This window comes from Eurytemora carolleeae, unplaced genomic scaffold (genome assembly GCF_000591075.1).
Source record: "Eurytemora carolleeae unplaced genomic scaffold, Eaff_2.0 scaffold273, whole genome shotgun sequence".
In the NCBI taxonomy this organism is placed as follows: domain Eukaryota; kingdom Metazoa; phylum Arthropoda; class Copepoda; order Calanoida; family Temoridae; genus Eurytemora; species Eurytemora carolleeae.
This window is the reverse complement of record NW_019396174.1, coordinates 260,547-288,116: the sequence shown is the minus strand read 5'-3', so window position 1 is coordinate 288,116 and position 27,570 is coordinate 260,547. Positions and strand designations below refer to the sequence as shown.

General features: G+C 33.1%; 2 protein-coding genes across 2 annotated transcripts; one reads left to right on the top strand and one right to left on the bottom strand.

The window, feature by feature from the left end:
* The first annotated feature begins 1,696 nt into the window (after positions 1-1,696).
* LOC111697177 (synaptonemal complex protein 1) lies at positions 1,697-7,676 on the top strand. The gene is made up of 5 exons (XM_023467079.1): positions 1,697-1,995; positions 4,691-6,592; positions 6,652-6,738; positions 7,153-7,331; positions 7,579-7,676. Exons 1-5 carry the CDS (start codon positions 1,894-1,896, stop codon positions 7,634-7,636), a joined length of 2,328 nt encoding a protein of 775 aa, XP_023322847.1. The 5' UTR covers positions 1,697-1,893; the 3' UTR covers positions 7,637-7,676.
* On the bottom strand, positions 7,385-27,279 carry LOC111697189 (major facilitator superfamily domain-containing protein 6). The gene is made up of 18 exons (XM_023467095.1): positions 27,039-27,279; positions 26,251-26,352; positions 25,497-25,613; positions 24,821-24,918; positions 23,774-23,911; positions 23,080-23,251; positions 22,011-22,058; positions 21,275-21,378; positions 20,062-20,163; positions 18,665-18,734; positions 15,253-15,357; positions 14,529-14,627; positions 13,627-13,740; positions 12,656-12,752; positions 12,223-12,317; positions 11,241-11,307; positions 10,243-10,542; positions 7,385-8,507 (listed from the first exon to the last, which is right to left on the bottom strand). The coding sequence occupies exons 1-18, from the start codon at positions 27,126-27,128 to the stop codon at positions 8,413-8,415; spliced, it is 2,013 nt and encodes a 670-aa protein (XP_023322863.1). The 5' UTR covers positions 27,129-27,279; the 3' UTR covers positions 7,385-8,412.
* Positions 27,280-27,570: the final 291 nt, after the last annotated feature.

Sequence of the window (27,570 nt, the reverse complement as noted above, 5' to 3'; positions counted from 1 at the left end):
ATTCATCACACACAAATCATATATTTATTTTTCAATTTGTTCTTAAAATGCTTTTTTAATATCATTTATTATAATGTCATATACTTATTGATTATGATAACGGCCGTGCTTACAAAAGACAACGGACTTTCTACTATAACATTTAAGTTAGAAAAATATCTTTAAAATAAACTATTTTGTACGAATTTATCTTATTTATATTAATCATGTCAGATTATGAATAAGTCTAAACGAACTGCCACAAACTAAAATTTTCTATTCCCTATATCTTTGCAACATGATGGTTCGATTATTTGATCTAAGAGAATTTATAGTTTTAAATATCTAAGGTTTAAGATACCGTAAAGATATCAGTATTAGAAAATTAGAGTTTGTGGAAAAGACTAAATTTATTATGCAGAAAGAAAGATATATATATTTATTTTGATACATATATTTATTTTAATACATATAATTGTTTTGATATATATATATATATATTTTTCATACATATATTTTTATTCATATGTTTATTTAATGCATGTATTTATTTTCATACATACATTTATTTTAATGCATACATTTATCTCTTATTTTTTAATGCGAATGGTAAAATCGTTTTATAAATTGTTTTGGTTAACATTTTCTCAGTGTAAGAAATGTGAAGTTATATAAAATCTGATTTTAGTATGTGTTAAACATCTCAGATCTGTGTAGAGAACCTTCAAGTCCCAAAAACCTTGATTGGACTTCGGAGTCACTGTATTCATGTTTAAAAAATAAGAAAAATAAGAAAAATAAAAAAATAAGAAAAATAAGAAAAATAAGAAAAATAAAAAAATAAGAAAAATAAGAAAAATAAGAAAAATAAGAAAAATAAGAAAAATAAGAAAAATAAGTAAAACAAGAAAAATAAAAAAAAATAAGAAAAATAAGAAATTAATACGAAAAAAAAGAAAAATAAGAAAGAGCGACAAAACTCGAAGAAAACAACTGTTTATACTGTGAGAAAACACTTTTATATTTTATATGGGAACAAATAAAATACAATTTTTATTATTTTTAAATCTTTATCATTTTTGAAAATAATAAAAATACAATTTTTATTATCTTATCAAATATCTCTTTACTTAGTTTAATTAATAGTATAATGAGAACCAAAAAACTGCGGAATAGGAAGACGACATTTAAGAAATCGAGTTTTAGATTTTCTTATAACCTTTATTACAACTATTAATGTTTTTCATTTTCATTTGAATATTTGAAATCATAACTGGAGTCCAAACATCGTCTTCATTTTCCACAATTTTATATAGGTCGACCCCGTACTCTATTTTTCTCATTCTTATTTATAAACTTATTATTCCTAGAACGCATATTAATTTATCTAAGTCAACAAACGAATCAAAGAAAGAGATATCTTTAAAGTGTATAAAATGAATAACTCCTGACCCCGATTATTTTCTCCGTTCTGAGATGCAATGTAAAAAGTATAAGGTGCAAAAACGCAATTCAAAAGAAGTAATGTAGTAATTCCTTTGTTTTGAAATTAGACAAAAGACCACGTCCAAAAAATGAATGCTCAACAAAATAATTTTTTTCTGATTTATTATCAATTTAATATTAAATATATAATAAAATAAAATATTTTCCTACTTTTGGCAAATTTCCAATTTTTGCCACATATTGCTTCCTTTCCCTGCCTTAGTGTCTAGCTACTTTCCAGTCTCTAGTATAGTTTAGTTCTTGAAGCATACTGGAGCACTAGTTCGTGGAGCATACTGGAGCACTAGTTCTTGAAGCATACTGGAGCACTAGTTCGTGGAGCATACTGGAGCACTACTAGTTCTTGAAGCATACTGGAGCACTAGTTCGTGGAGCATACTGGAAAAGAAAATACATATTGAGGACACAATGGATGAGAAAGGAAAGAGTTTAATAGCTCTGATTGAGAGCGTAAAAGATCCAACAGAGTTAAAGAGTTTAAAGGATAGATTAGTTCAATATATAACCGAGGTATTTATTTTGCTAAATTAAATTGATTTAAGAGAATGTTGGTAATTTTATCTTATGTTTCTTACGTTAATGCAAAACTAAGTTTTTACCCCCTTTTTTATCCCTTAAATGAAAATTTGTATACATTTTTGTTGGACCATAGTTTTTGAATATTTAAATATACCCATTCTTTTACGCCATTTTATATGAAATTCTGTATGATGAAACTTAAGTAGTATTAATCGGTTCACGATTTTATCATGTTCATGTTTATGCAATAATTCTTTTAATTTTCCCGATCCCCTTGCCTTTAATGAGACTATAGACGTAATATCAAGTCCTCTATGTTTAGAAAAGCATATTCAATTTTCATCGGTAACATCAACGCTTTGTATTCTCAAAAATGAGTAAGATATCCATGATAACAACTTTCAAAAATTATTATTTTAAACTTTAAATTCTCTACAAAAGCATGAATTGGGCATGACCTTTATTCAGATTTACTTGAAATTCCACCAACAGTCCCTTTAAGATTTACTTGAAATTCAATTAACAGTCCCTTTAAGACCTTGTTAATAATCCCCAACCTCCATGTTGAATAATAGTAATCCTACATGAATACCAAAGCTTGACACCATTTGTAATAATATAAAATATTTCTCGTAAATCTACAGAAATATCAAAACATAATTTATTATCCACATTTGTAACAATTTGGACGGTAGGGTGCTATAGATTTTTATTGAGTGGTGTCCATATTACTGGGGAATGGAAGACGAAATTTAAGCGATCTTATTTTTCCAGCGGCTTGAAAATTAACTATAATCAAGTGAAATGGATTTATGTACAGGGTGTCCCCAGAAACATGACAGTTGATGACTGGCGTGCTTCTTTCATATCTTAAAGGCTTTCTCAGTTTTTTTCATTATTCTTTTATTCAAATATATTTTACTTAAATTTAATTTTACTGTAATATTTCTGCCATATTTTTATGTTTTTCGAAGTCAAACAACTTAACAAATTTGGGAAGGAAAGAAAACCACAACCTCAAAAACCAAATAGAAAACCTCAAAAAAGTGTACGCTAAACAATTAAGGCTGCAAGCTGTTTAAACAAATTAAAAACTTTTCCCCCTATTTTCTCTTTCCAAACATACGTCTTTCATTATTCTTTCATTCTTCTTTTATCTTCCTTCCTTCCTCACCCATTCTTCCTTATTACCTTTTTCACGTTTCCTTCTTGCCTCTTTATCACTTTGTCCTTTCCTCTTTGCTTCATCCTTATTTCCTCCTTTTTTCTTTTTTATTCGTTCTTCTTTCCTCCTTCGTTTTTTCATTCTTTCTCCTTCCTTCTTCCTCTTTTCCTTTTTTCATTGTTCCTTCTTTCCTCCTTCATTCTGCCTTCTTTTTCATTTTTCCTTCTTTCCACACTCATTATTCCCTCTTTCCTCCTCCATTCTTTCTTCTTTCTATCTTCTTTTTTCGCCTTTTTGTTTTTCATTCTCCCTTTTATTTTCCTATTTTCCTGTTTCATTCCTCTTTCTTTATTTCTTCGTTATCATCTTTTTAATTCTTTTCCTTTCCTCCTTCTTTTTTCCCTTTTTTCCCTTTTTCATTCCTCTTTCTTCCATCCTTCTTTCCTCTTCCATGTCCCTTTTTTCTCTCTCTCATCTTTCCTTCTTTCCTTGTTCTTTCTTCTCTCCTTATCAAATCTTCCTTCTTTACCCTTTCTTTCTTCTTTCCTCCTTCTTCATCCTTCTTTACTTTTTCTTCCTACTTCTTTGCTTTTTCTTCCTCCTTCTTTACTTTTTCTTCCCTCTTTCCTTGTTCTTCCTTTTTTCCTTTTTTTACTCCTTCTTTACTCTTTCTTCCTATTTTCCTCTTTCTTTCTCCTTTTCTCTTTCTTCCTTCTTAACTCTTTCTATCTTCTTTACTCTTTCTTCCTTCTTTACTCTTTCTATCTTCTTTACTCTTTCTTCCTTCTTTACTCGTTCTATCTTCTTTACTCTTTCTATCTTCTTTACTCCTTCTTCCTTTTTCCTTTTTCTTCCTTTTTCCTTTTCTTCCTTTTTCCTTTTTCTTCCTTCTGGAATATTTTATATTTACATTTTAGAACCAGTATTTAATCAAAACAATGTTATACAACGCAGTACGGTTTTTGTCTATCTATCTATCAAATTATTTCGAGCATCTAACAAGTTACTGCAGACTGTAAATGTCCACAATATATACTCTGTACTTTCCACTTTTGATTACTTAGTTTTAAAGGCTATGGTATTTTTCCTTATGGAAGGAGACATTTAAAACTATTTACCAACTGTCCTACTTCGTGGGACACCCTGTACATCATTACACAGTTGCTGTGTTTAATCTTTATTGGACAAGTTTAAATCTGAACGTAAAGGATCCGTTAGCGTGATTTTTAGTAAACCTTCATCAAAATTCCAAACAGGGCAATTCCCAATTCACAACGGAACCTTTAAAACCTTCGGCTGTTTAAACATATCTAAACCCGCTTGAATTCCTCTTAAATGCGACTGTACGCTGTGTACAGTCTGAGCCCGAAATTTAAAAGAGTATCGTTGAACAAAACTCCCGAGTTTCCTTTTACGAAATAATTTACAGTTTTTAAACATGTGAGGACAGGAAAAGGAAGATCACAGCCTTCCAAAACTAGACGTTATTAGTTTTGAAAATGACAACAACTTTTTTTTTAGTTTGAAGTCATAGCCGAAGAAAAAAGAAGCTTGGAAAATTATGTCAGCTCTTTGAAAAGCCGCACCATCTCAACCAAAAACATATCAACAAGCACGGAACATATCTTTGAAAACCAATCAGAAAATGCCGAATCCAATGAGATTACTCCTGTATTTCAGGAGTTGCTTTCAGAAAAAGAAACAGAAATTCAAATCCTGAACGAAATGAACGGTGAGCTGAAGGTGTTGGAGAGAAAGAATGCTGAAAAGTATGAAAATCAGCTTGAGGTCTCAAGAATCCTACAGAAGGAACTGCAGGCTAGTTTTACTGAAAATCAAAGCTTAGCAAAAGAAATGGAAAAGTTGAACTTTATGTTTGCAGAACTAGAGCAATCTATTTTGAATCAGGAGAATAATGTTGCCCATGACAGGGAAGTAGAAATCAGAATTGACAACAATTCCCAAATGGAACCAGCCACCCCAGAGACCAATTTATATAATGAGGTTAATACTAAAAATGGCCCAAAGATGGTGTTAAGTGTGAGTAAAACATTTAACAAACTAAAGGATCTCATCCTAGAAAAGAAAAGTCTAGAAGAACAATTGTCTAAAATGAAACATATCAACCTACATTTCTGCTCCCAGGTCAATATTCATGAGGAGAAGTTGTGTAACATCACTGATGAATTGAACAATACATGGTTCTATGTCTCCAAGATCAAAGAACAACATCGCAAACTCCACAGCTCAGAACAGATTCTTCGTGCAGAGCTTGCGGAGAAGCGTATTCTTTTGAGCAAGCTCAGAGTTGAACTTGAAGACTCTAAGCAGTGTTGGAACATAGTCAAGCAGAAAACTGCTGATTCAGAGAAACAATGGGTTGCACTAAAGGCAGACTTGGCTGAACAGAAACGCTTACTTTTCTCCACAGACTCCTCTGAGAGTGGAATTTCAGAAGCAGAAGATGTCTCATCTGAAAAATCAGAAATCCAAAGTCTAGAAATAGCCAATGCAGTTCTTGAACCGGATGAGGTGTTTGATGAAAGTATTGATAATGATGATAATGAATCTTTCAGTGATGAAGAAATTCCTAATCCCTTTAGTGATGAGGAAGAAGAGGAGCCATCTGTAATTGAACCCCACATATCAATACCAAATTTGCAGTATCCTGTATTCTTTCCCTCTGTAAGCTATATTGCTAATGTACCAAATGATTTTCAGTGTCCATTGATTCCAGCTGAAAATGAAAAAATTCCAATTGAAGAAAACAACATTGAACAGGTTGATGATAATGTACGCGAGCTAATAACAAGACTAAGTTCAAGCACAGCTCGTGGTGCTTTCTTGGCAAACAAACTTGCTGAACTTCATAAAAAAATTGCAGTAGGAGAAGGACCCTTAGTTGGTGCTGGTGAAGAGGACAGCACAGTAGCAGATGATGAAGAGACTGGTGGAGATGAAGAGGATAACAGCTCTGAAATGTCCTCCCCAATACCTGATCTAGATGATTCCATGAGTATTCCTGAAATCAACACAAGTGAATTCAATACAAATCTGATTAACTCACAAATTGAGGAATACCACACTCAAGGCATCCAAGAAGTTGCTGAGACCACAATTGACCGGCAATTAACAACACGGTCAGAGGCTGCCTCTCGGGCATCTGATTTTGATGATATGTCATCAGGCAATGAAAGTGATGATGAAGCAAATTCTGAAAATACTGAGTCACCAACTGATGTCACTCGTTTCCTAATTCATCATCTACCCATCCAACTATCAAAGCTAAGAAATGAAAAATCTGAACTGGAGGAGAAAAACATGGATATGGAACAAGTCATTAGTGATCAGAAAAACTCGATTGTTGAATTAGAAAGGAGATTGAACCTGGAGAAAAACAAGAACAAAGTTTCCGCAGAAAAGGTGAATAGATAAATGGTAATTGAAATATTATTTTTTTCTCTACAAAATAATTTGTTTAGGCATGTGCACCGACATGCAAACAATTTGCATTTGTGATGGAAGAAATAGGAAAAGTACTTCTTTGGGATATTACATCTAATACGGAGGTAAAATTTAATAAAATTACTTTATTAACATTTACAAATACTTTACAGGGAAGTTCAGGAAACTTTACTTTACCAAGGGTTCCCAAGACTAAATTTTACTTTACCAAGGGTTCCCAAGACTAAATTAGCTTACAATACATCATAGCAAGGGTTTGTTTTCTACTCAAATTGGTCAACGGACTTCCACAGTCAAGTAAAAATTTAATTTCCCGAAAAAGTATTTTACACAATTTTATCATCTTTTCAGATGAAAATGTGCAATTAAGTTTTTGCCAAGCAGAAGGTTATTTTACTTCTCTGTTTCAAGGGACGTTAAGTAACAATCCTGCTGTGATGGAAATAGTAGTCCATGGGTCGGAAATGTTGGTCAAAAGGCGGAAAACAATATAAAGATTTTATGTATATTGTTTTCAGATCCCTCCGGCATTTTGGTTAACCTATTTTCCTCCCCAAGAATTGGCGAGTAATGAGACTGTGTTACCAAGCAGTATCCTGCGCGTTGCCGCAACTTCTGATAAGATGACGACCACGCTGCGCACAATCTGCTTCGACCGAGGAACTTACACACTGCATATAGAAGAGAAAACTGCTGGGTAACTTTAATTAAAAATCTTTAAAACAAAAACTTTGAAATTAAATCACAAAATCCGTTAAACAATGTTTATTCTCTTTCTTAAAGGCATAAAGACGACATCAAGATTCAACAATATTGATTTTTTTACTTGTTTACGAACACCAGAATATTTACTTATTTTCATGCATTCAAGTTTGTAACAACACAAATTTAAAGATCGTCTTCTACGCTCTCTTTATCAGACCCTAAAATTAATTTTTATTCAGGACATACGCGGTCAAACTTTTTATGGAAGATAGCAAAGAGGAGGAAAGAAATATTTAGTATTTTTAAGTATTGACAAATATAATTATTATTTATTTAATGAATTATTAACGTTTTGTTTTCCCTCGTCGTCTGAACAATATTCTAACTGGAACAATTATAAAATATCAGATATGAGTTAAAAAATGATATGATATAAATAAACAAATAACTTTCCTAAGTTTTTTTTCCCACAAAATGTTGACAAAAAAGGAAGTTTGATTTTTCAGAGTTAGAAAGGAGTTATTGCAAGCTTTAGTGGAATTATTCCATTGAAATTTGTCTTTCTTTCACATTCGTATTAGCTAAAAATATTGTACTTAATTCAACGCTACTTAAACACAACAGCATATATGAAATACATAATTATTCTTCTGAAAACTGGTTCTTATTTCCTTATCATCAATAATACAGAAATATCATTGATAGATTTAAAATTTCAAGTTTTCGTTGTTTCCCGGATTTTCTTATTCTGCAGTTTTTTAATGGAACTTGGAAAGTTGTACAGTTTTGAATATCCTAGTCCTGGGGACGAGTACTGTTTAGTATCCAAGTCCTGAGAACGAATATGATCTAGTATCCAAGTCCTGAGAACGAATATGATCTAGTATCCAAGTCCTGAGAACGAATATGATCTAGTATCCAAATCCTGAGGAGGAATATAATCTACTATCCAAGTCCTGAGGACGAGTATAGTCAAGTATCTAAGTCCTGACTCCTGAGGAGGAGGATGATCTAGTATCCAAGTCCTGAGGAGGAATATGATCTAGTATCCAAGTCCTAAGGAGGAATATAATCTAGTATCCAAGTCCTGAGGAGGAATATCCACTCTGAGCTTGTGAATATCCTCGTCCGTAGTACTGTCCATCAGTCCCATCACCCGCCGCTGCTCCTGAAATATCCATGGTAAAAACCAGGGCTCTTCTTATTTCTCTTTTAGATATTCAAAAAAAAATACCATAATCCAGAAAAAAGTTGACCCTTCAAATAAAAAATTGAGTTGGAATTCAAACCGTCAAACCGTCATTCAAACTGGAATTCAAATTGGTATTCAAACTGGAATTCAAACTGGAATTCTAAACTGAAATTCAAACTGAAATTCAAACTGGAATTCAAACTGGAATTCAAACTGGAATTCAAACTGGAATTCTAACTGGAATTCAATCTAGAATTCAAACTGGGAAATATATTCAAATTTTAGATAGACAAGATGTTTCAGGGCACAAGGAGCATGTATGTAGTTGTACACAGGCTAAGTGCTTTCAAACTGATGTTGAAATTTTCAATTTTTCATTTTATCTCTTTGTGTGCTATAAAGTATGGATATAATTTAAACTAAAACCCTGTGCAAAAAAATTATTCAACCTGAAAATTCTTTGAACAACTTCTCAACTTTAATCAAACAAAAAATTGCTCATGAAATATGTTTTAAAATTTTTCATTAAAATCATGTTTGTGTTCGTTTTCTCCCATAGGAAGGGAGAGGATCTTGTTTGCCATACAAAATTGCAATTTCCTTGAATTAGAAATGCATTAAAACATTGCAACGTATCATAAATTCAAGTGAAATTAAGCCATTTTTAATGCATTGTACAGTACCGTCCTTTTCCACATAGTCTATATTATGCAGTGAGCAAATATTAAGTTTAAATACTTTTTATATATTTGAAAGTTTTTTTCCCCTGCTAAAATTTTGTTGCGTAGTTTTTACCTCTTCAAACTGAAGTAAAATTGCCACGCAATAGATTACATTTTTAACTTTTTTACTTTCTGCCTCTTACGCATGAGTTTCTTTGACGCATCGTAATTTTGTGTAGAATTATTTCAAAGCTTCATAATCTGTTTTTGCATAGATTCAGTTTTACAAAAATATTTAGCCAATTTCTACGAATAAGTATTTTAATAATAAATTCACTGAACGAAGAGCAAGTTAATCCCTTTGGTTCAGTTTTATTTGCATATATTTTCTCTCAGGGTCAAAATTTTTCAAAGAGTAAAAAAGAAAATGTTTTCAAAATTAATCAAGTCAGTTGTACTGTACTGTACTGCTATTGTGTTTATTTACTTGATGCATTGTACTTAACTGCTACTGTGTTTATTTGCTTGTTGTACTGTACCGTAATACTATTTTGTTTATTTACCTATTGTAATGTATTGTACTGTACATGTGCGTATTTACCTGTTGTACTGTACTGTTATTGTGGCTGTTTACCTGTTGTACTGTACTGTTATTGTGGCTATTTACCTGTTGTAATGTATTTTACTGATATTGTTCTTATTTCCCTGTTTTACTGTACTGTACTGTACTGCTACTGTGTTTATTTACCTGTTGCACAGTATAATACTTTGTTTAATTACCTGTTGTACTATACTGTACTGTGTTGAGATACGTGCTGTGCAGTACTGTACTGTTTTAATCTATCTGTTTTAATGTACTGCAATGTTTTTATCTACATGTTGAACTGTACTATACTGCTATTGTGTTTATTTACTTGTTGTACTGTACTGTACTGCTTTTGTTTTTATTTACATGTTGGACTCTACTGTACTGTCATTATTTACCTATTGTACTGGACTGCTAATGTTTTTATTTATCTATTGTACTGTACTGCTACTTTTTTATTTACCTGTTGTACTGTACTGCTGTTGTGATGCGTCTAGGAACGGGTTTAAGTTCTCCTGCTGCTCTGGTGCTGCTTGATTCATTGGTTCAGTTTCAGAGTTTCGTCGGCTTTTCAGTTTATATCCAGACAAAGGAATACCGTGAGGTTCTAGGTAGTCTCCTTTCATTACATTCCTAGGATCAACATCCTCCCCCAGCTCGGTGGAGAACTTGCCCTCGGATATATTGTAGAAGTTAAAGATAAGGAAGATGACCAGGACCACGGCGCAGACCAGAGCGTAGGATAGAAAGATCAGCCCGGTTCCTGAAACAATATATATCTACATATTTTATCTAACTGAAGTGGCCGGTGTTGCCCAGGTTACACAAAGTTACTACCGCCATTTACCCGCTCTTGGTATTAAATTAAGACTTTAGCTATTTTTCTTCATAAAAGTCGACCCACTCAACTTTAAATCTTAAAACCAACGTAAAAACAGTTCTCCAATCAAAATTTGAGACTAATCGATTGGGTTCCTGAGTTATAATCGGACTAACAAACAAACAGACAGAGATAACTACTTTATAAATATATATAGATATACTAATTAGTGATTTCTGTTTTGGTGTCTTTTTCTTCGTTTATATGTCCTCGATCAGACCTCGAATTGCCTTAAAGTTTGATCGGACAAAAAAGGTGAGATCTTATTTGATCCTGGCCCTGACTTTTCAGGAAAATATTCCCAGCATAAGATTTTTCGCCAAAAATACTAAGTACACTACTACACAACTGGTTGAACATTTGCCGGAAGCAATTAAAAAAAATATCTAGAATTATTCTGCAACTAAAATATTAAAAATATTTAATAAACAAAACAGAAAAATTTGATCGAAGGATGCCCTAGGATTAAAGAAGTTAGCTGTTTACAATTACAAAATAAAAAAATATTCAAATGTGAAGAATAAAATTGACAGCATTACAAAATAAAGGAAGTCCCTAAAAAATGAAAAAAATGTTTTTACCGTAATTTTTGATAAGCATTCCTCCAAATACAGCTCCACAGAATCTACCAAATCCATGATGGATTCCCTGTAATATTCAAAAATATTGTTTGCCTGTAAATCTTGAGTTTAAAGTTTGTCTGTATAAAGATTAAAAATTAACTAATATATGGATATTGCAAATTGATAAAAGTTAGTTACTTATGTTGAAAAGGGTAAATCGTTTCGCAAAAATTTCGACTGTTTTCGTAATTTATTTGCTCGTGAAAAATGCAAAAGTTTTCAATTTTTTTTTGAAAAATTTCACTTTTTTGTTTCGCGAAAAAATGCGAAATTTTCGCGAAATAAGAAATGCGAAAATTTCGCGAACAAATTTTTAATTATGATATATCTAATAAAATGTCTAATGCTGAGCTCTCACAGTAGAGAATTCCCCAAATTTTTTTGCGCAATTAATTATTGCAACTATGGTTTTTGCGGATTTTTTCCCCCGCGAAATACGAAAAAAAAATTTCGCTTTTTTTCTAGAAAGTTTTCGGTCGCTGGAAACCCTAGATCTTGAACTTGACCGTTGCTCACAGAAAAATTAAAAGTACTTTAATACATCCCTGCGGAACGCCAACCCTAATTTTAGGGTTACCCACAAACAATGAGACTGTAAAGTTGACTGGGGTTGCTTATTCTATGATTAGACAAATAAACAAACAAGTTTTAAATTGTATGCAATCATAAATATATTTAACCAGACCGTATAAATTCCGTACAGTCGTCTCTGAAGTCTCATTCTTTGTTATTTACCCTGTATTTATGAAGTGTCACCAATTGTCCACAAATAAACCTGAAAAACTCCCTAAACTAAACAAAGACCAATCGGGAGAACTCCCTGAACTACACAAACACCAACCTGAAGAACTCCCTTAACTACCAAAAGACCAACCTGAAGTACTCCCTGAACTGATCAAAGGCCTACCTAAAGAGCTCCCTAAACTTCCCAAAGACCAACCTGAAGAACTCCTTGTGCTGAAGGTCTAAGAGCTTCATCAGTATTATGAGCGATGAAGGAGCAGCAAGCAGCCCAGACAGCAGCATGGGTAATACCTGAACCATTTTTAATGCAGTTTTTTTTTATATTCAAAGGAATTGAGTTTTTGCCACAAAGGAGTTGAGTATTTGCCACATTTCAAACTCACAACACAAACTCAAATTTAATAATACCTTTAACATTGCAATCTGGCGGTGTGAAACTGATATTTTAATCTTTTCTTATTTGAGCGAACTGAATTCATAGTTTGAAATATCTAAGGTCTAGAACATTGGGTTGCAAAGATGTAGGAATACGAAAACCAGAGTTTATCTTTGCAACCTGATGGTCTAAACCTTTGATATTTTAAAATCTAATAATCATTATTATGATCATTATTATGATCATTACTTACCCTGAATGAACTCAAAAGGTAGAACTAGCCAGGGTTCAGAGATCCAGTAGATATACAGGAATCTTACAACATTTCCCGCTAGGCCAGCTATCAAAACCTAAATATTTTACAGATATGGAAAAGCTTACATTATTTTAAAAGGTATAGAATCTATGGCACAAACTCTGATCTTTTGATTCCTATATCTTCGCAACCAAATGACGTATTTCTAATATAAATTCAGTTAGATTAAATAAATGAAGTTTGAAATATCAAGACTTTACCCAAATCAGGTTGCAAAGATAGATAAATTAGAAAATTTAGTGGTGTGGGAAAAGTTCAACTTCTGTGTGAATGTTTGAAATAATTTTTTTAAACTCTTTTTCAAGAATTTGCACTGTAACGGATGGCATACAAGAATAGATTCTTTAAGATTCTGAAAAACAGTCAAAAGTTTAACATTTGAGTGCATGAGTGTTTTATAAGATTATTGAGTTTATTTAACAATGACGTCTGCGGGTAGAATTATGACGTGTTTACAGCAAACTTTAAATGAAGCTTAATTATTTAACGAAGGGTTTGCTTCTCTGTTTGTTTTCAATTAGAACAACTTTTGTTCAAAAAATAAGTCATTGTCACGGCAACAATTCATAACAAAAGTCGTTGCATACATTGATAAAAAAGAGAAAACCTAAATTATGTTGGAATTTTACGCATATTGGATCTTAAAAAATATTTATAGTGGAACGTTTTAGGCCGATTGATAACCGACATAAATGGGAAGATCTAAAGGACAGAATGTCAGAAAAACTTTAGGTTCGTTTCCTCTATAGGTTTTACTGGAGGGTAGGACTATAACTGTTTACCCAAAGTAAATGTTTGCTATTTCGCATCAATTTTCTTCCATATTAAACATATTATCCGTTTAATTGTGCAGAAAGCATATAACAGAAATTTTCTTGCGCTCCGGAATTAAATGATTGCTGTCTCACCTTCACATGTCCATACTGAGAGATTATCTTGAAACTGTAAAAGTATGCCCCCATCTCACTTAAATGATTGATAACACTGGCAATACCAAATATGGTAGGATGACCGCCGTAGTCCTGAAATATAGAAACTTGAAAGGGTTATTTAATATTCAATTTTTTGCCTTTTAAAAAGCTTTTTGAACACACTCATGTTTCTTTTTTTTGTGAGTTATGGTTTACAAAGGAATTTAGACGTCGCACAAACTTTTTTTATTCCTGTATCTTTGCCATCCATGTCATAGAATTTAAATATTTCAAACTAAAGGATTCCATTTGAAAAACATAAGTTTGAAATGTCAAAGGTTTACACATAACACAGTCAGGTTGCTAAGATAAGGTAATTAGAAAATTTTAGTTTGTGGTAAAGACTAAATTCCTTTTGTTGATGATATAGATATTTAACAGGGTTGTTAACACTATTTGATCTTTATTTCAATTACTATTGCATCTTATGGCTCTCAAAAAGGTTATTTTTGAACACATTTATGTCAATTATATAAATTAATTAAGTCTTTGTCCCAAACTCTGATTGTATAGCCTATATCTAATTGCAACCCAATGTTGTAGACCTTAAACATTTCAAATTAAGAACTCTTTTAGGTCAAATAGTCTAAGTTTGAAATACCCAAAGGTTTACACCATCAGGATGGAAAAATATAAGGATGAAAAAATTTGAATTTGTGGCAAAAACTTAATTCCAATTTCTTTATGTTCTTGTTTTTATTTGTGTGTGTTATGATTTACAAAATTTGATGATGATTTTACTTGACGTGACGTGACGGTTTCCATGTTTTTATGGACAAATAATTAAAATATTGTTGAATTTTTTCCTTTATCTTTATCTAAATTTGCATTGTATAAACCTGAAGATGCCAGAAGAGAAATGTGAAAATGAGTCCAATTCCTATACCCATTACCCAGGCGACCAACATAAACAACATCAACCGGATGTTGGAAAACGCCTGAAATAAAAATTTATTATTTAGATATTTAAATAAAATAAGTGACGAAATAAAAAGCATGAAAATAATACAAATGTAAAAATATTATGCGCAGGATTTTAAAATTCAATCTCATCTATTAATATAAAGTTGTAATCGCTCAAATTTTGATTGGGGAACTCGGGAGAATCAGGTGAATGTTCTAAGCTTGGTTTTGAGATTCTAAATTAAGTGGGTCGTCTTTTATAGAGAACATTTAGTTGCCCGGTAAAGACGACGCAGTGAGGGTAAAAGGTGGGATTAACTATGAGTAACCTGGGTGGCGCCGTGTTCCCAGACCCAAAAATATCATTTATTTAAAAAAAAACCTTTCCACAATAACTTTCATAAACACAGATGTTATTTTTCTTTAAATATCGTTTCATTTCTTAAAATGAATTATAAGTTATACTCCTAAAACTTTAAAATGTTCTCCTACAAGTCGGGTATTTTCAACTGAAAACTATTTTCAATTAAAGCGTAAAAAATTTCAGTTATAGAATATTCATAATTTCAGCGAAATAAAAGAGGGCAGGTGCATAAAGGGCGGAAGTAAACTTGGGGAGGGGGCGGAGGAGGGAGGAGTGGTTATGAACTAGTTTGTCACCTTAAAGACTGCTGCGAACTCCGGCATTGTCTGGAGCTCCTTTGCGAAGTATTTGATCTTCTTTGCCTGGTCCTTTAGCTTCTCTTCGCTGGTCTTGTTCGGGGCCTAGATAGTAAACATTAAAATTATATTTGGCATGGAAAAATAGTTTTCATCCAGGGAATATGGGGGGCCCGAGTCCGAAATTTAAAAGAGTATCGTCGAACGAAACTCCCGAGTGTCCTTTTTGGGATCTTAACATTTTGTAGATTTTGATTCGAAAAAAATGGAGAATATAAAGAAACTAAATAAAATAGTATTTCATGACAAAAATATTGATATCCACAAAACTGACTGACCCCATTCGTCAAACCCGGGTTTTAAAACTGGTTTTCATAAGGATACCCTGTCTTAAGNTACGAAAATTTTCTATTCTAAGTCCTAATTAATTAAGTTTCATTTAAAATTTGTAATCCTTCAAGAATTTAATAATTCTAATGGAATAAAGAAACTAAACACTCACCAAAAAGTCTATAATTTTCTTATAATTCATATTCTGATGAAAAAGTTATTTTTTTCTGTATTTTCTTAGATAATGATATTCCTTTTAAGGTTTTTAAACACAAATAAATGGTAAAGTAAAATAAATTGGTAAGTACTAGAGGGTTGTGTATAGTACAAGTAAATAGACTAACCATTTATGATTTATTTCCGGTTCAATATTAAATCCCTCGGGGGGGGGGGGGGGGTTAATTTCCTTTAATTATAATTAATAATCGTAATGCAAAACGATTTTTCAAAAACAAAATCATTTTTCTCAGATGTTATTTTTAGGTTTCAAATTGAAAGTTTGTCAAATCTATTTGTATACAAATATAAGATCAAAAGAATCCTTAATGCATCTTTAATGGGTTGAAATGGTTTGTATATAAAAACTCGTAATGAATACTCTCTCAGTATGCAAAAAGAACACGTATTCCAAGCTTCGACGCTGTAAAGGGCTTTAAGCATAAATTCAAGTGAACCTCCATGCAAGAAGATGGTAATACCCAATTCACAACAGTGCCCTTGAAACCGTAAATATTGGTATATAATTCATACTTTTTAAGGGTACCGTTGTGAATCAGGCATTGACATCTTTGCATGGAGTGTCACTTACAGTTTCTTTAAATAAATCTTTTCTTAATGTCAAAAGGTTTTGAAACTGCATATATTTTAGACAGTACTTTTATATATTTTTATTATATAATACACAAGATGTTAATAAGCAGAATACAGGTTTTAAAAAAAGTTTCCTTTCTCCAGGAGCTGTTGGGTTGAGTTATATTTATTGATAAATGGAAATTGAAAAAACAACATTTTTATAGCTTGTAATAATGTCGTTACAAAAAAATGGTTCAAAAACATAATTAATTTTGTTTTTTCATAAACTGTAAATCGTTATCAAAATCTTAAATTGTTGTTGGTGTTTATAGATTAAGTAGCCATGTAACGCACCTCTGACCCTTTAGTAAAAGTAAATTCAACCTAACGTCTGACCGCGTCAACTTTGTTGCACCGGCTAGTCCTATTGAGTGTCTGCTTTGTTTTCCCAATGTCCGGGCGATACAAACTGGGACCGGAAAGGTTGACCCGGCTCGGAAATTCAAATGTACTACGGCAGCCCGTGATGTTCGTATTTCAGATAGGAGAAATTCATTTCACTTCCAAAAGAATTAATTTTATGCCACTAACTTTTCAACCCAACAGCATAGACCTTGGATATTTTAAACTATGAATTCTTTTAACCCTATCCCTGCTGGGGTACTTGAAAACCAGGATACCCCCCCCCCTCTAAATCACATGTTTTATGTCTAAGTATGACAAATGATACATCATTAGAAAGCTCTTGTGCTCTACTTTTAGAATGTGCAAAAAAATTTGCAAATTTGTGAAAATTGAATTTTTTATCGCAAAATCCAGTTTTATAGTAAAAATGTTTGCAAAAAAAAATTTGTCCAAAAAATGAAAAATTATACATTTTTGAAAAGCCCTTGACCATGCCATTTCAAATATGCAAAAAATTTTGCAAGATTTTAATTAACCTGATTTTTAATCAAGAAAAACTAAAAATGTGCAAATTTCCTTTGACAGGTTGTTTGCAAAAAATTTGCAATTTTTTTTCGCAAAACTTGTGCAATCCGTTTCCTTATGTCATAGGCTTTCCAAAAAGCTAAATTTTAACAAAATCTGACAAGTGAAAGTGGGTCAAAACAAAGATTTAGTTTGTTACAGGCAAACACAGTCATTCAGGCAGTGTGCCTGAGGACTCAGGCAGTTAGTATTAAAGCCCGGTTTTAGGCCTAAAGGGAGGGCTTTGGGTATGTAAGAAAAGTCAGAAAATTTCAACAGCCTCAGACCAATCCTTTTTGAGTTATGTAAAAAAAACTACAGGGGGGGGGTCAAATTGACCCCCCCCCAGCAGGAATAGGGTTAATGATTAAATCTAATAATCTAAGTTTGAAATGTGCTACAGGTTTACACACAGGTTAGAAAGATAAAGGGATTCGGTGTGTGTGGCAAAAACTTAATTCCCTTTTAACAAATGTTGTTCAAATCCCTCCGAATAAAGATGGCAATGCAAAATTCTAAAAGATTTGTTGTCTGAGTAAGCATGAATTAGGCATCAACGTTTATAATCTTTAAAAACTGATTTTTTTCAATAGTGACTTTTTCAAAAAAGTAACTTAAGTCCATTTTGACTGCAGGAAAACATATGGGAAATATCAGAATCAAACATATCCGCCCCTGGCATCAAAGAGAATCAAACATATCCACCCCTGGTAGAAAGAGAATCAAACATATCCGCCCCTGGCAGAAAGAGAATCAAACATATCCACCCCTGGCAGAAAGAGAATGAAACATATCCGCCCATGGCAGAAAGAGAATCAAACATATCCGCCCCTGGCAGAAAGAGAATCAAACATATCCGCCCCTGTTAGAAAGATAATCAAACATATCCGCCCCTGGCAGAAAGAAAATCAAACATATCCGCCCCTGGCAGAAAGATAATCGATATTTGATTATTTAAGATTTCTTACTGTTTAAAATTATAATTTTGTCAAACGTCTTTTCTAAATCTAAACTTGACAGTGCATATTTTTTTTAAAAAATGGTCTCAACACCATTATTTCGAAATGACACTATTCTGTGAATTTTTTTTTTAACACAAAATTTTACAAATGAATTAAGATACGTCTCCAAGCATAGGTTTTTGATAAATATCCCTTTTCTTTCCAAAATATAGTCAACTTTATTTTTAAATCTCAAAATAAACCAACAAAACAACCTTCTAAGGTCATGCGGGTTCATTGCACATGGTTTATTTTATGTTTTTTTTTAACTATTTCATGGTTTGAAGCTAAATTAAAAATGTATTCTTAAAAATCTTTACCTTCTTAGAATTGTCATAGTTAGTGTTCACATTCTGCATCGCAATATCATCAGGTTTACTCCCAGTGTACCTAATCAAAATTTACATTTTTAACAATTTAAAAAATATAGATTAATTGATTCATGAATCTTGATGGTAAAATATTTTGATACTTTTAAAGAGATCGTTTTTTTAAAATACACAAATATACGTATTTTAAAATTTAGGGTTACAAGTTACAACTATAATCTCATCTGAACGCTCAAAGATGTTACTGAGTTGCAGAATATAAAAGAGATCTGTATAAAGTGTTTCCTCAGAATACCGCGGGTATTTAGGTGAATCTGCTTGCAAAGGAATGTAGTCTTTGCTACAAACTTGAAATTTAATATTATCTTTTTCTCTGCAACCTGATAGTGTAAACCTTTAATATTTCAAACTTAGACTATTTGATCTCTAATAGTTTGAAATATTGATAGTATACGACATTAGATTGTAAAAATATTTGGGTTAGAAAATCAGCGTGTGCGGCGAGAACTCAGTTTTTTATACGGAAAAGCCGGTAGCATTTTTCTGTTCAAATGATAGAATTATGAGAAAATTATGTCAACTTGTAAATTAGAATTTTTGCTACCGAGATATCTGGTTGTATCCGTCTTTCATTATTTACAACTACTTCACAGGGAAGTTAAGGGAATTTTACTTTACCAAGGGTTCCCGTGGTTCAGAGATAGCGGATAAGTAGTTGTGCACAATTTTATTGAACGTTAAGTAACTTAACATCCTTCTGCTAAGGGAATCATGGATCGGTACTTTGTAATGTTGGTCAAAGGGCGGTACAAAAAATATACGCGTTTAATAATTCGAGACTTTCTTCAGCTCATCAATATTAAAAGGCTCAGTCATCTTTCTTAGAATTATAAATAAATTTTACTTTTTTCTTTACTTCTTTGGCAACTTAGAAGCTTAGAATAAATAACTTCCTGAATTAATGATAGAAAAGACAAAGAAAAACAAGAGAAAAGTTTTCTGAGCAGAAAATGAATGAATATATTTAGATACAGTGATAACTATAATTATCTTAACGTGCTAGGTCGACTAAACACTAGGTATACCAGACTGGAAGGTACGACTGAATGCATATACAGTACACGTTGTACCGTCTCGGATCATACAAATTTAATTGCGAGGTGTCGCGCAGATGTACATAGTATACACGCATTCCAGTTTATCATAGGTCGGGATGAATTTATGAGAATATAATAATCCTATGACCTAAACACTATACAGCGCATCTAATGTCCGCTACTATGTTCGGGTTCCTCGTCGAAATGACATATATCCTGCTACAGTTTTTTTTTCGTAGTTTTCTTAAATTCTAAAATAACAGAGCAAAAAAAGCACATTTGTCTGATTACCTGAAAGGAATCTGTGTAGCTACCAGGAAGGCGACGAGCATCATGAATGAGAACATGTAATAGCACACATTGTAGTTCCTCTCCCCTCTGCTCAGCTCACATCTTAATTTTATATAATTAAATAAAAACAAAGCTCAATTTATAAATATTGTTTTAAAACTCCAGTTTTAGCTATCATTTTTAAACTACATGCAAAGTTGCATGCCAAGCTATTGTTTTTAAAACTCAACCCCAAACTGTTATTCATAAACTCCATGCTATTGTTTAAAAACTCAACCCTAAACTATTATTCATAAACTCCATTCTATTGTTTAAAAACTCAACCCCAAACTATTATTCATAAACTCCATTCTATTGTTTAAAAACTCAACCCCAAACTATTATTCATAAACTCCATTCTATTGTTTAAAAACTCAACCCCAAACTATTATTCATAAACTCCATTCTATTGTTTAAAAACTCAACCCCAAACTATTATTTGAAAACTCCATGCTTTTGATTCAAAACTATGCCAGAGTACTTTTGTTTCGAGAGTACATATGCCGAAGTACCTTTTTGGTGGGAGTAAATATACTGGAATATTTTTGTATTAGGAGCACATATACTGGAATACCTTAGTGTTGGGAGTACATATACTGTTGTACCTTTGTTTGAGGAGTTCATCTACAACCTTTATTAAGGGATTACATATACTGGAGTACCTTTGAGTTAGAAGTACATATATTGGAGTACCTTTTTGAAGGGAGTAATTATACTGGAGTACATTTTTGGTGGGAGTAAATATACTGGAATATTTTTGTATTAGGAGCACATATACTGGAATACCTTAGTGTTGGGAGTACATATACTGATGTACCTTTGTTTGAGGAGTTCATCTACAACCTTTATTAAGGGATTACATATACTGGAGTACCTTTGAGTTAGAAGTACATATGTTGGAGTACCTTTTTGAAGGGAGTAATTATACTGGAGTACATTTTTGGTGGGAGTAAATATACTGGAATAATTTTGTGTTAGGAGTACATATAATGAAGTATCTTTGTGTTGGGAGCACATATACTGTCGTACCTTTGTGTAAGGAGTTCATATATTACTTTTATGTAGGGAGTACATATACTGGAGTAGAATTGAAACTACATAAACTGGAGTACCTTTTTGTAGGGAGTACATATAGTGGAGTACCTTAGTGTTTGGAGTACATATACTGGAGTACCTGTGTGTTGGAAATATTGTAGAATTATCTAGAACAATGCCCATGACGAACATACAAACTCCCCAGCCAATACTACCGAACATTCGCTGGGAGCCATATTTATCCTACACAATAGTATCATTATTATTAATGTTATTATCATACAATTACTATAGAAAGCTATTTATAAAATATAAAAATTGTTGGCGCATTAGGGGGCTGGGGTTAGAATAAGACACGATTTTTTCCACGAAATTGTATTAGCAAAGCAAAAAAATTTGGAATACTATTTTAACCCCCTCCTGGTTGTAAATCGGCCATGTATCTGTTTAAAGGATCCATGGTTATAAATCGGCCATGTATCTGTCTAAAGAATCCATGGTTGTAAATCGGCCATGTATCTGTTAAAAAATTAAGTCACTTAAAATTATGCGAATTTTTACTTTTCTAGTTAATTAACAAAATGTTTAAAATTGACAGAATTGTTAATTTATTCTTGAATATCTTTTAAAATGAACTAATTTATTCAAACTTGAGATTTAAGCACAGCAACTTTAATTATTAACTTTTAATTTAACGTTTATGAATTTTTTTCCATTTAAAAGATGTTTAACAAAATATTATTTATCTTTAAATGTGACGAACAATGATTTAATACAAAGGATAAAATATTCACAAGACATCGCAGTCCCAATTTCCGTAATCTTTAAACATTTATTAATTTACAAAATTTGAGAAAATAAGTAATATTATTTACCTGTCGTCCTTTCTGTGTATTCTTGTAGTAATCATCAAAGTGAATTATCTAAAAAGAAAAGTTTGAAGAAAACTTTTTCCTATCAAATTTTTAAAGTTTATTTAATTAAATCTTGAAAACGATTGTAAAAGTATGTTTTGGGAACAAGAAAAAAATATGTAATTCATTTTTTTTTGAGATTAAAGGCTTCTTTGTAAGCTAATGGAATTTACTTCTTGAAAGGGTTTAAGACATGACAAAGGAAAAAAATCTTATGCTGCATAAATTCTAAATTCAAATTTTCTAATGTAAAATATACAATGTTTCTGATGTAAAGAGAATTTGTTATAAATCTTTCTCTGTTGAAATCTATATATATAATACAGTGCTTGTATGTCTGTTTGTCTGTTTGTATACCAATAACCGTCAAAACGGCTGAACCGATCAGGCCCAAATTTTGTGTGGGGCCTCACATGACCGCAGGGAATGTTTATGAATGATCAAAATTTCAAAAATTAGACTTCAACAAAATTAGATTTTCATTAAACTTTGAAAATCCACGAAATTACCTTTATTAAATCCGCGAAACTTTTGTTGTTATTGTTTTACAATGAATACAAAGAGAAATGTTCACAATTAAAATATAGAAGATGTAAGACCTTGTCCTTCAAAGTATCCCGAAATGCTGTAAAAAATGGTTTTGCACAACGCATCTAACTGTCTGCGTTATACCGTGTAATTAACCTTTTAATTTCAAAACACGGGCAGCTGTAGTACATTTGAATTTCCGAGCCGGGTCAACCTTTCCGGTCCCAGTGTGTATTGTATCGCCCGGACATTGGGTAAATAAAGGAGACACTTAATAGGACTAGCTGGTGCAACAAGGTTGTCGCGGTCAGACATTAGGTTGAATTTACTTTTACTGAAGGGTCAGAGGTGCGTGAAAAGCGTAGTAACACTTATATCTTAAAAAAACTGAAATACTACATTTTTTGGCTGCAAATGGGTTCGAGAGTGAAGACTCAATGACGATTAAACCTTATTTTTCGGGAATTGAATAAAATAAATAAAACATTTCATTTATTTCTACCTGAGGGCTGGTCCCGACCACGTAGCCAGGAGACCATTTCTGTGCGTCATCATAATCGCTTCTTTTCTGACGCACTAAAGGTCCTTCAAGGGCGTAGACAGGCTCAGGGGCGAAGATACTGTTATCTTCCAATACAGCGGATACATCACGCTTAGATATTTTCTCCATATAGCTAGAGAAAATAAACAAATCGATTTTTTAATTCTTTAAATTGGATCAATAACAAATTGGAAAAGAAATGCAATGGTTTTATATTCCGTACTTGTTGCTCTTTACCAGAAGAGCAGAAAACTCTGGAAAAGGAAAACTACTTTTAAAACCAGATTATAACTTTAAAAAGTTCAATGAGAATGATACAGTTTTGTGTTTTGTAACAACAGCAAATACACCAAAGTATTGTTATAATGTCGTCTATCTATTTCATTGTTTTTTGGTTCAACTCACAATACTTTAACGGCTAAGCCGGAAATTTAAGATAGTATCTTTGAACGTTCCTTTTGGGTCTATGCATTTGCGTAGATTTTAATTTAAAAATCAGAAAACAAAAAAATAATGTAAAGAAACCATATGAAATAATACTTCTTAACAAAAATCTACAAAAATGCTGACCCCATTCAAGAAACCGGGTTTCATCAAGATACTCATTCTTAAGTTTCGGGCTCTTATTGATACTTGTAAAGTTGTAAAACGATACCTTGGATCCTTGAGAAGATAATGGCTGCCATTGTTATGTTTACATGAGACTACTGGAGGATGTATAAATCCTATTGGTAGAGTAAACAGAACCCAGCTAGCCACAGACATCAGGAGTAGAACCTTACCTGCCTGGAACCTAATATATATATATAGATATTATTATTCTATAAAACAAAAAATTCGTATATATGTTCCCTATAGCCGGTCAAACGGCTGGACCGAATGGTCATATTTTTTTAAGGAACTCGTGGGTAGCCCGGGGGTGACAAAGCATTATAAGCTAAACAAATTTTATAACCCTACTGGTTGAAGGGCGGCGAGGTACATTTGAGCCAAAAACTTTTCTTTTTCGAGAGGGTTCGAGACTTTTTTGATGAGATTTTTAACCAAATAAATAAATACACAAAAATGGCAAGCCAATTGTATTACATGTAATATAAAATTTAAACTTTTAAAAAGTACATATTAAAGAAAATCCCAAATATCAATGCTGAAAGATGATCATTCAAAAGAATGCGGAAACTTCATAGCAAAAAAAATCGCAAATATTTAAAGGTGTACTCAGCTGGGGTGATATTTTACTTTTAAACCCATAAGATAATAGTGAAAATTTTACCCCAGCTCAGCTGGGAATATATGGGTTTCACTTTCAGGATATGTTAAGTTCACCATAGATTAAAAAGAGGCTACCCAGTCTAAGATTTGTATTATTCAAAAATCGTTTTTTTTAATTCCACGATTTACGCTGGGCCCTTCAGCTAGTTGCTATTATTATTTTTATCATTATAATTTTAATTATAAAGTTTTAGATTTGTGAAGTCAGTGCTCTTTGTTTGTCTTCAAATATCATCAGTATAATTGTGAAGAATCTAAAATATATTTTTGTCTGAGAGGCTTGTCTAATTGTTTCCAATAAACGTTAAAGCTGCTCAGCACTAGTTGGGGTCTAAAAACCTCCTGGAAATCATAAATTTTACTAATCCAGGGGGGAAGAAGAGCTCCCCTGCCCCCCCCATGTGTACGCCTCTGAATATTGTATTGGTACCTATCAGACATCCCGTGCCAGAAAGGCGTGGCCAGGTATTCGATGATAGGGCGTACCCCTACTAGAAGACCACACTGGGCAGCATCCATACCCAGCCCCTAAATATTGATTTATGTTTTTTTCAGAGCTCAATAGCGATGGACATGACGTTGGACATGACCAAGAACATGGTAAAGTGTTTGGAGATGGACATGGAGATGAACATGGTCAAGGTCTTGGTGATGGACATGGTGATGGACCTGGTAATGAACATGTTGATCGGACATGGTGATGGACATTGTCATAGACATGGTCATGGACATGGTCATGGACATGGTCATGGACATGGTCATGGACATGGTCATGGTCATGGACATGGTCATGGACATGGTCATGGACATGGTCATGGACATGGTCATGGACATGGTCATGGACATGGTCATGGACATGGTCATGGACATGGTCATAGACATGGTCATGAAAATGGTCATGGACATGGTCATGGACATGGTCATGGACATGGTGATGGACATGGTGATGGACATGGTGATGGACATGGTCATGGACATGGTCATGGACATGGTCATGGACATGGTCATGGACTTGGTCATGGACATGGTCATGGAAATGGACATGGTCATGGACATGGTCATGGACATGGTCATGGACATGGTCATGGACATGGTCATGGATTTACCTTGAAGTATATGGACATCATAGGGAAGAGTGAACCGAAGGCTCCGAAGAAGAAGAAATAGAAGATTTTGGCAACTTTGAGCTCGTTTTTGATAAAGATAAATTTGGAGGTTGGAGCCTGAAAAAATTGTCGATTAGATGAAGTAAAGAAGATAAAAACTCTTCCGTGAAGTCAGGTGAAGCTTTTGTTTTAGTCTTAAAATAAAACCTGCAAAGCAATATATTGATTAAAATTGTAAATTATACCAAATAAATTATAAAGTAGTGATCTCTTTTGTTTATTTGGATGTCCGATCATAATTGTAATGAACCAAATGACTAATTTGCCTCAAATTTTGATTGGAGAAAATTGCAGGAATGTTCCAGCCTGGTTTAGAACAACTAAATTTTGAATGTTGACTTTTAATGTAAAACCGCCAGGCAAAGCTGGGTTCCCAATCTAGTATGCATATATTCTAAGACTAAACCAAGCTTCATTAAACAGTAAACCAAAGAAAATATTAATCTATGTACGTTTTTAAATACGCATATGATACATTTTGTTAACAAAAATATTAATTCTACTTTTTCAATAAGCACAAAATATAATTTTCGTATTTATAAGTATGGAATACAATTTTTTTAAATCTTAAAAAAAAATTCTTTAAACAAATTTCCCCCGGGCACCCGTGAGTGTCCACAAAAAATTTCACCCCAATCGGTTCAGCCGTTTGGCCGGCTATACGCAACATATATTCGAATATAGATGTTTTCACCTTGTTGAGAATAGACTCATTGTGTACATTATCATCATCATCAAAGCTAGGCTGTTTCCACTCGGGTAAACCAACAGGGGGCACATAATCATCTCCAAGATTCTAGGATGAAAATAATAAGACGAAATTATATAAAATCCTACATAGAAAGAGTGGTATATATATCTAACAATGGTTTAAAAACTTATCAATGAAGAAGGCTTCTAAGGTCTGCGAAATTGGGTTGTAAAGAAATAGGGATTAGAAAATTTGAGTCTGTGGAAAAAACTCAATTCGAATGAATAAAAGAATAATTATTATCTATATTACTTATACAAATATATACATTGAAAACACTGAAACGTGAAGAACACAAGGTCCAAAAACAGTTCTCTAGAAAATTACCACAAATTCAACAATATTTAACAAGATGGTGTATATATGTCGACCTACGCAAATCCGTTATACTCCACTTCTGACCTACGCCAAATCTGCTATACTACACATACGACCTACTAGCACGTGGTTTTGCTGCTGCTAGATATACTTGTGGCCGCAGCCCCCGGCCCCCTAGCCTTTCCTAGCCGCGGCGCTCGGCCCCATAGCTTGTCCTAGCCGCAGCGCTCGGCCCTGAATTTGTCTTAACCTAACCTAACCCTCAAATAATACCAAAAAAAATAGCTGGAGTAGGTCCGATATTGCAGTTATGACGAAGTAACATTATCGTTTAACAATGCACCGAATCTACGCATCAGTTATAGCTTATACGAACAACGAACGTTTTGAGCGTGATAAGGAAGAAAATAAACCTGAGCTTTGGTTTTCACTTTTTGAGGTCCTTCAGCAGAGAAAAGAGCAGCTCCGGTCCCCCCTGTATAGTAGTTCTCGTTCTCACCCATCCTCTCCAGTTCCTGTCGCTACCTGGAGCAGGGCTAGGACGGGTTCAGTGTTCCTGGTGTATCTTGAGCTCAGATCCAAGATCAGGAATGGTTTATGCCCCTGCTGATGTGAACACTTGGATTCAGCTGATTTTGGTCTCGTGATAGGAGAAAGGTTGGATATTCCCCCCCCCCCTCCGTTTCCTCTCCCCCCATTACAACCCTCAGCCTCGGTCCTGTACTCCCGGAACTGTGAATCCCTAAATTCTTCACCAACCACTGCTGTCATTTAATTCACAGAATTCATTGTTATTTCCGCCATTTGCTAAGAATATTTTGCGATTTTTTCTTGTTTAAAAGGTCCACGCGGATTTTTTCAACCTTGTGTGTTTTAGAAGACTTTAGATTTTGAATTTCAAAACTCATGAACTTTCATGAAAAGGAGGTTTTAACTCATCCTCCT

Bases quoted from the DNA above. Each gene is read 5' to 3' on its own strand.
- LOC111697177 (XM_023467079.1), top strand. From the start codon at position 1,894: ATGGATGAGAAAGGAAAGAGTTTAATAGCTCTGATTGAGAGCGTAAAA. The intron at 1,996-4,690 runs GTATTTATTTTG...CTTTTTTTTTAG, and splicing joins TAGTTCAATATATAACCGAG to TTTGAAGTCATAGCCGAAGA. The intron at 7,332-7,578 runs GTAACTTTAATT...ATTTTTATTCAG, and splicing joins ATAGAAGAGAAAACTGCTGG to GACATACGCGGTCAAACTTT.
- LOC111697189 (XM_023467095.1), bottom strand. From the start codon at position 27,128: ATGGGTGAGAACGAGAACTACTATACAGGGGGGACCGGAGCTGCTCTT. The intron at 12,318-12,655 runs GTAAGTAATGAT...AAAATGGTTCAG, and splicing joins ACCTTTTGAGTTCATTCAGG to GTATTACCCATGCTGCTGTC. The intron at 8,508-10,242 runs GTAAATAAAAAA...TGGATATTTCAG, and splicing joins ACAGCAGTACAGTACAACAG to GAGCAGCGGCGGGTGATGGG.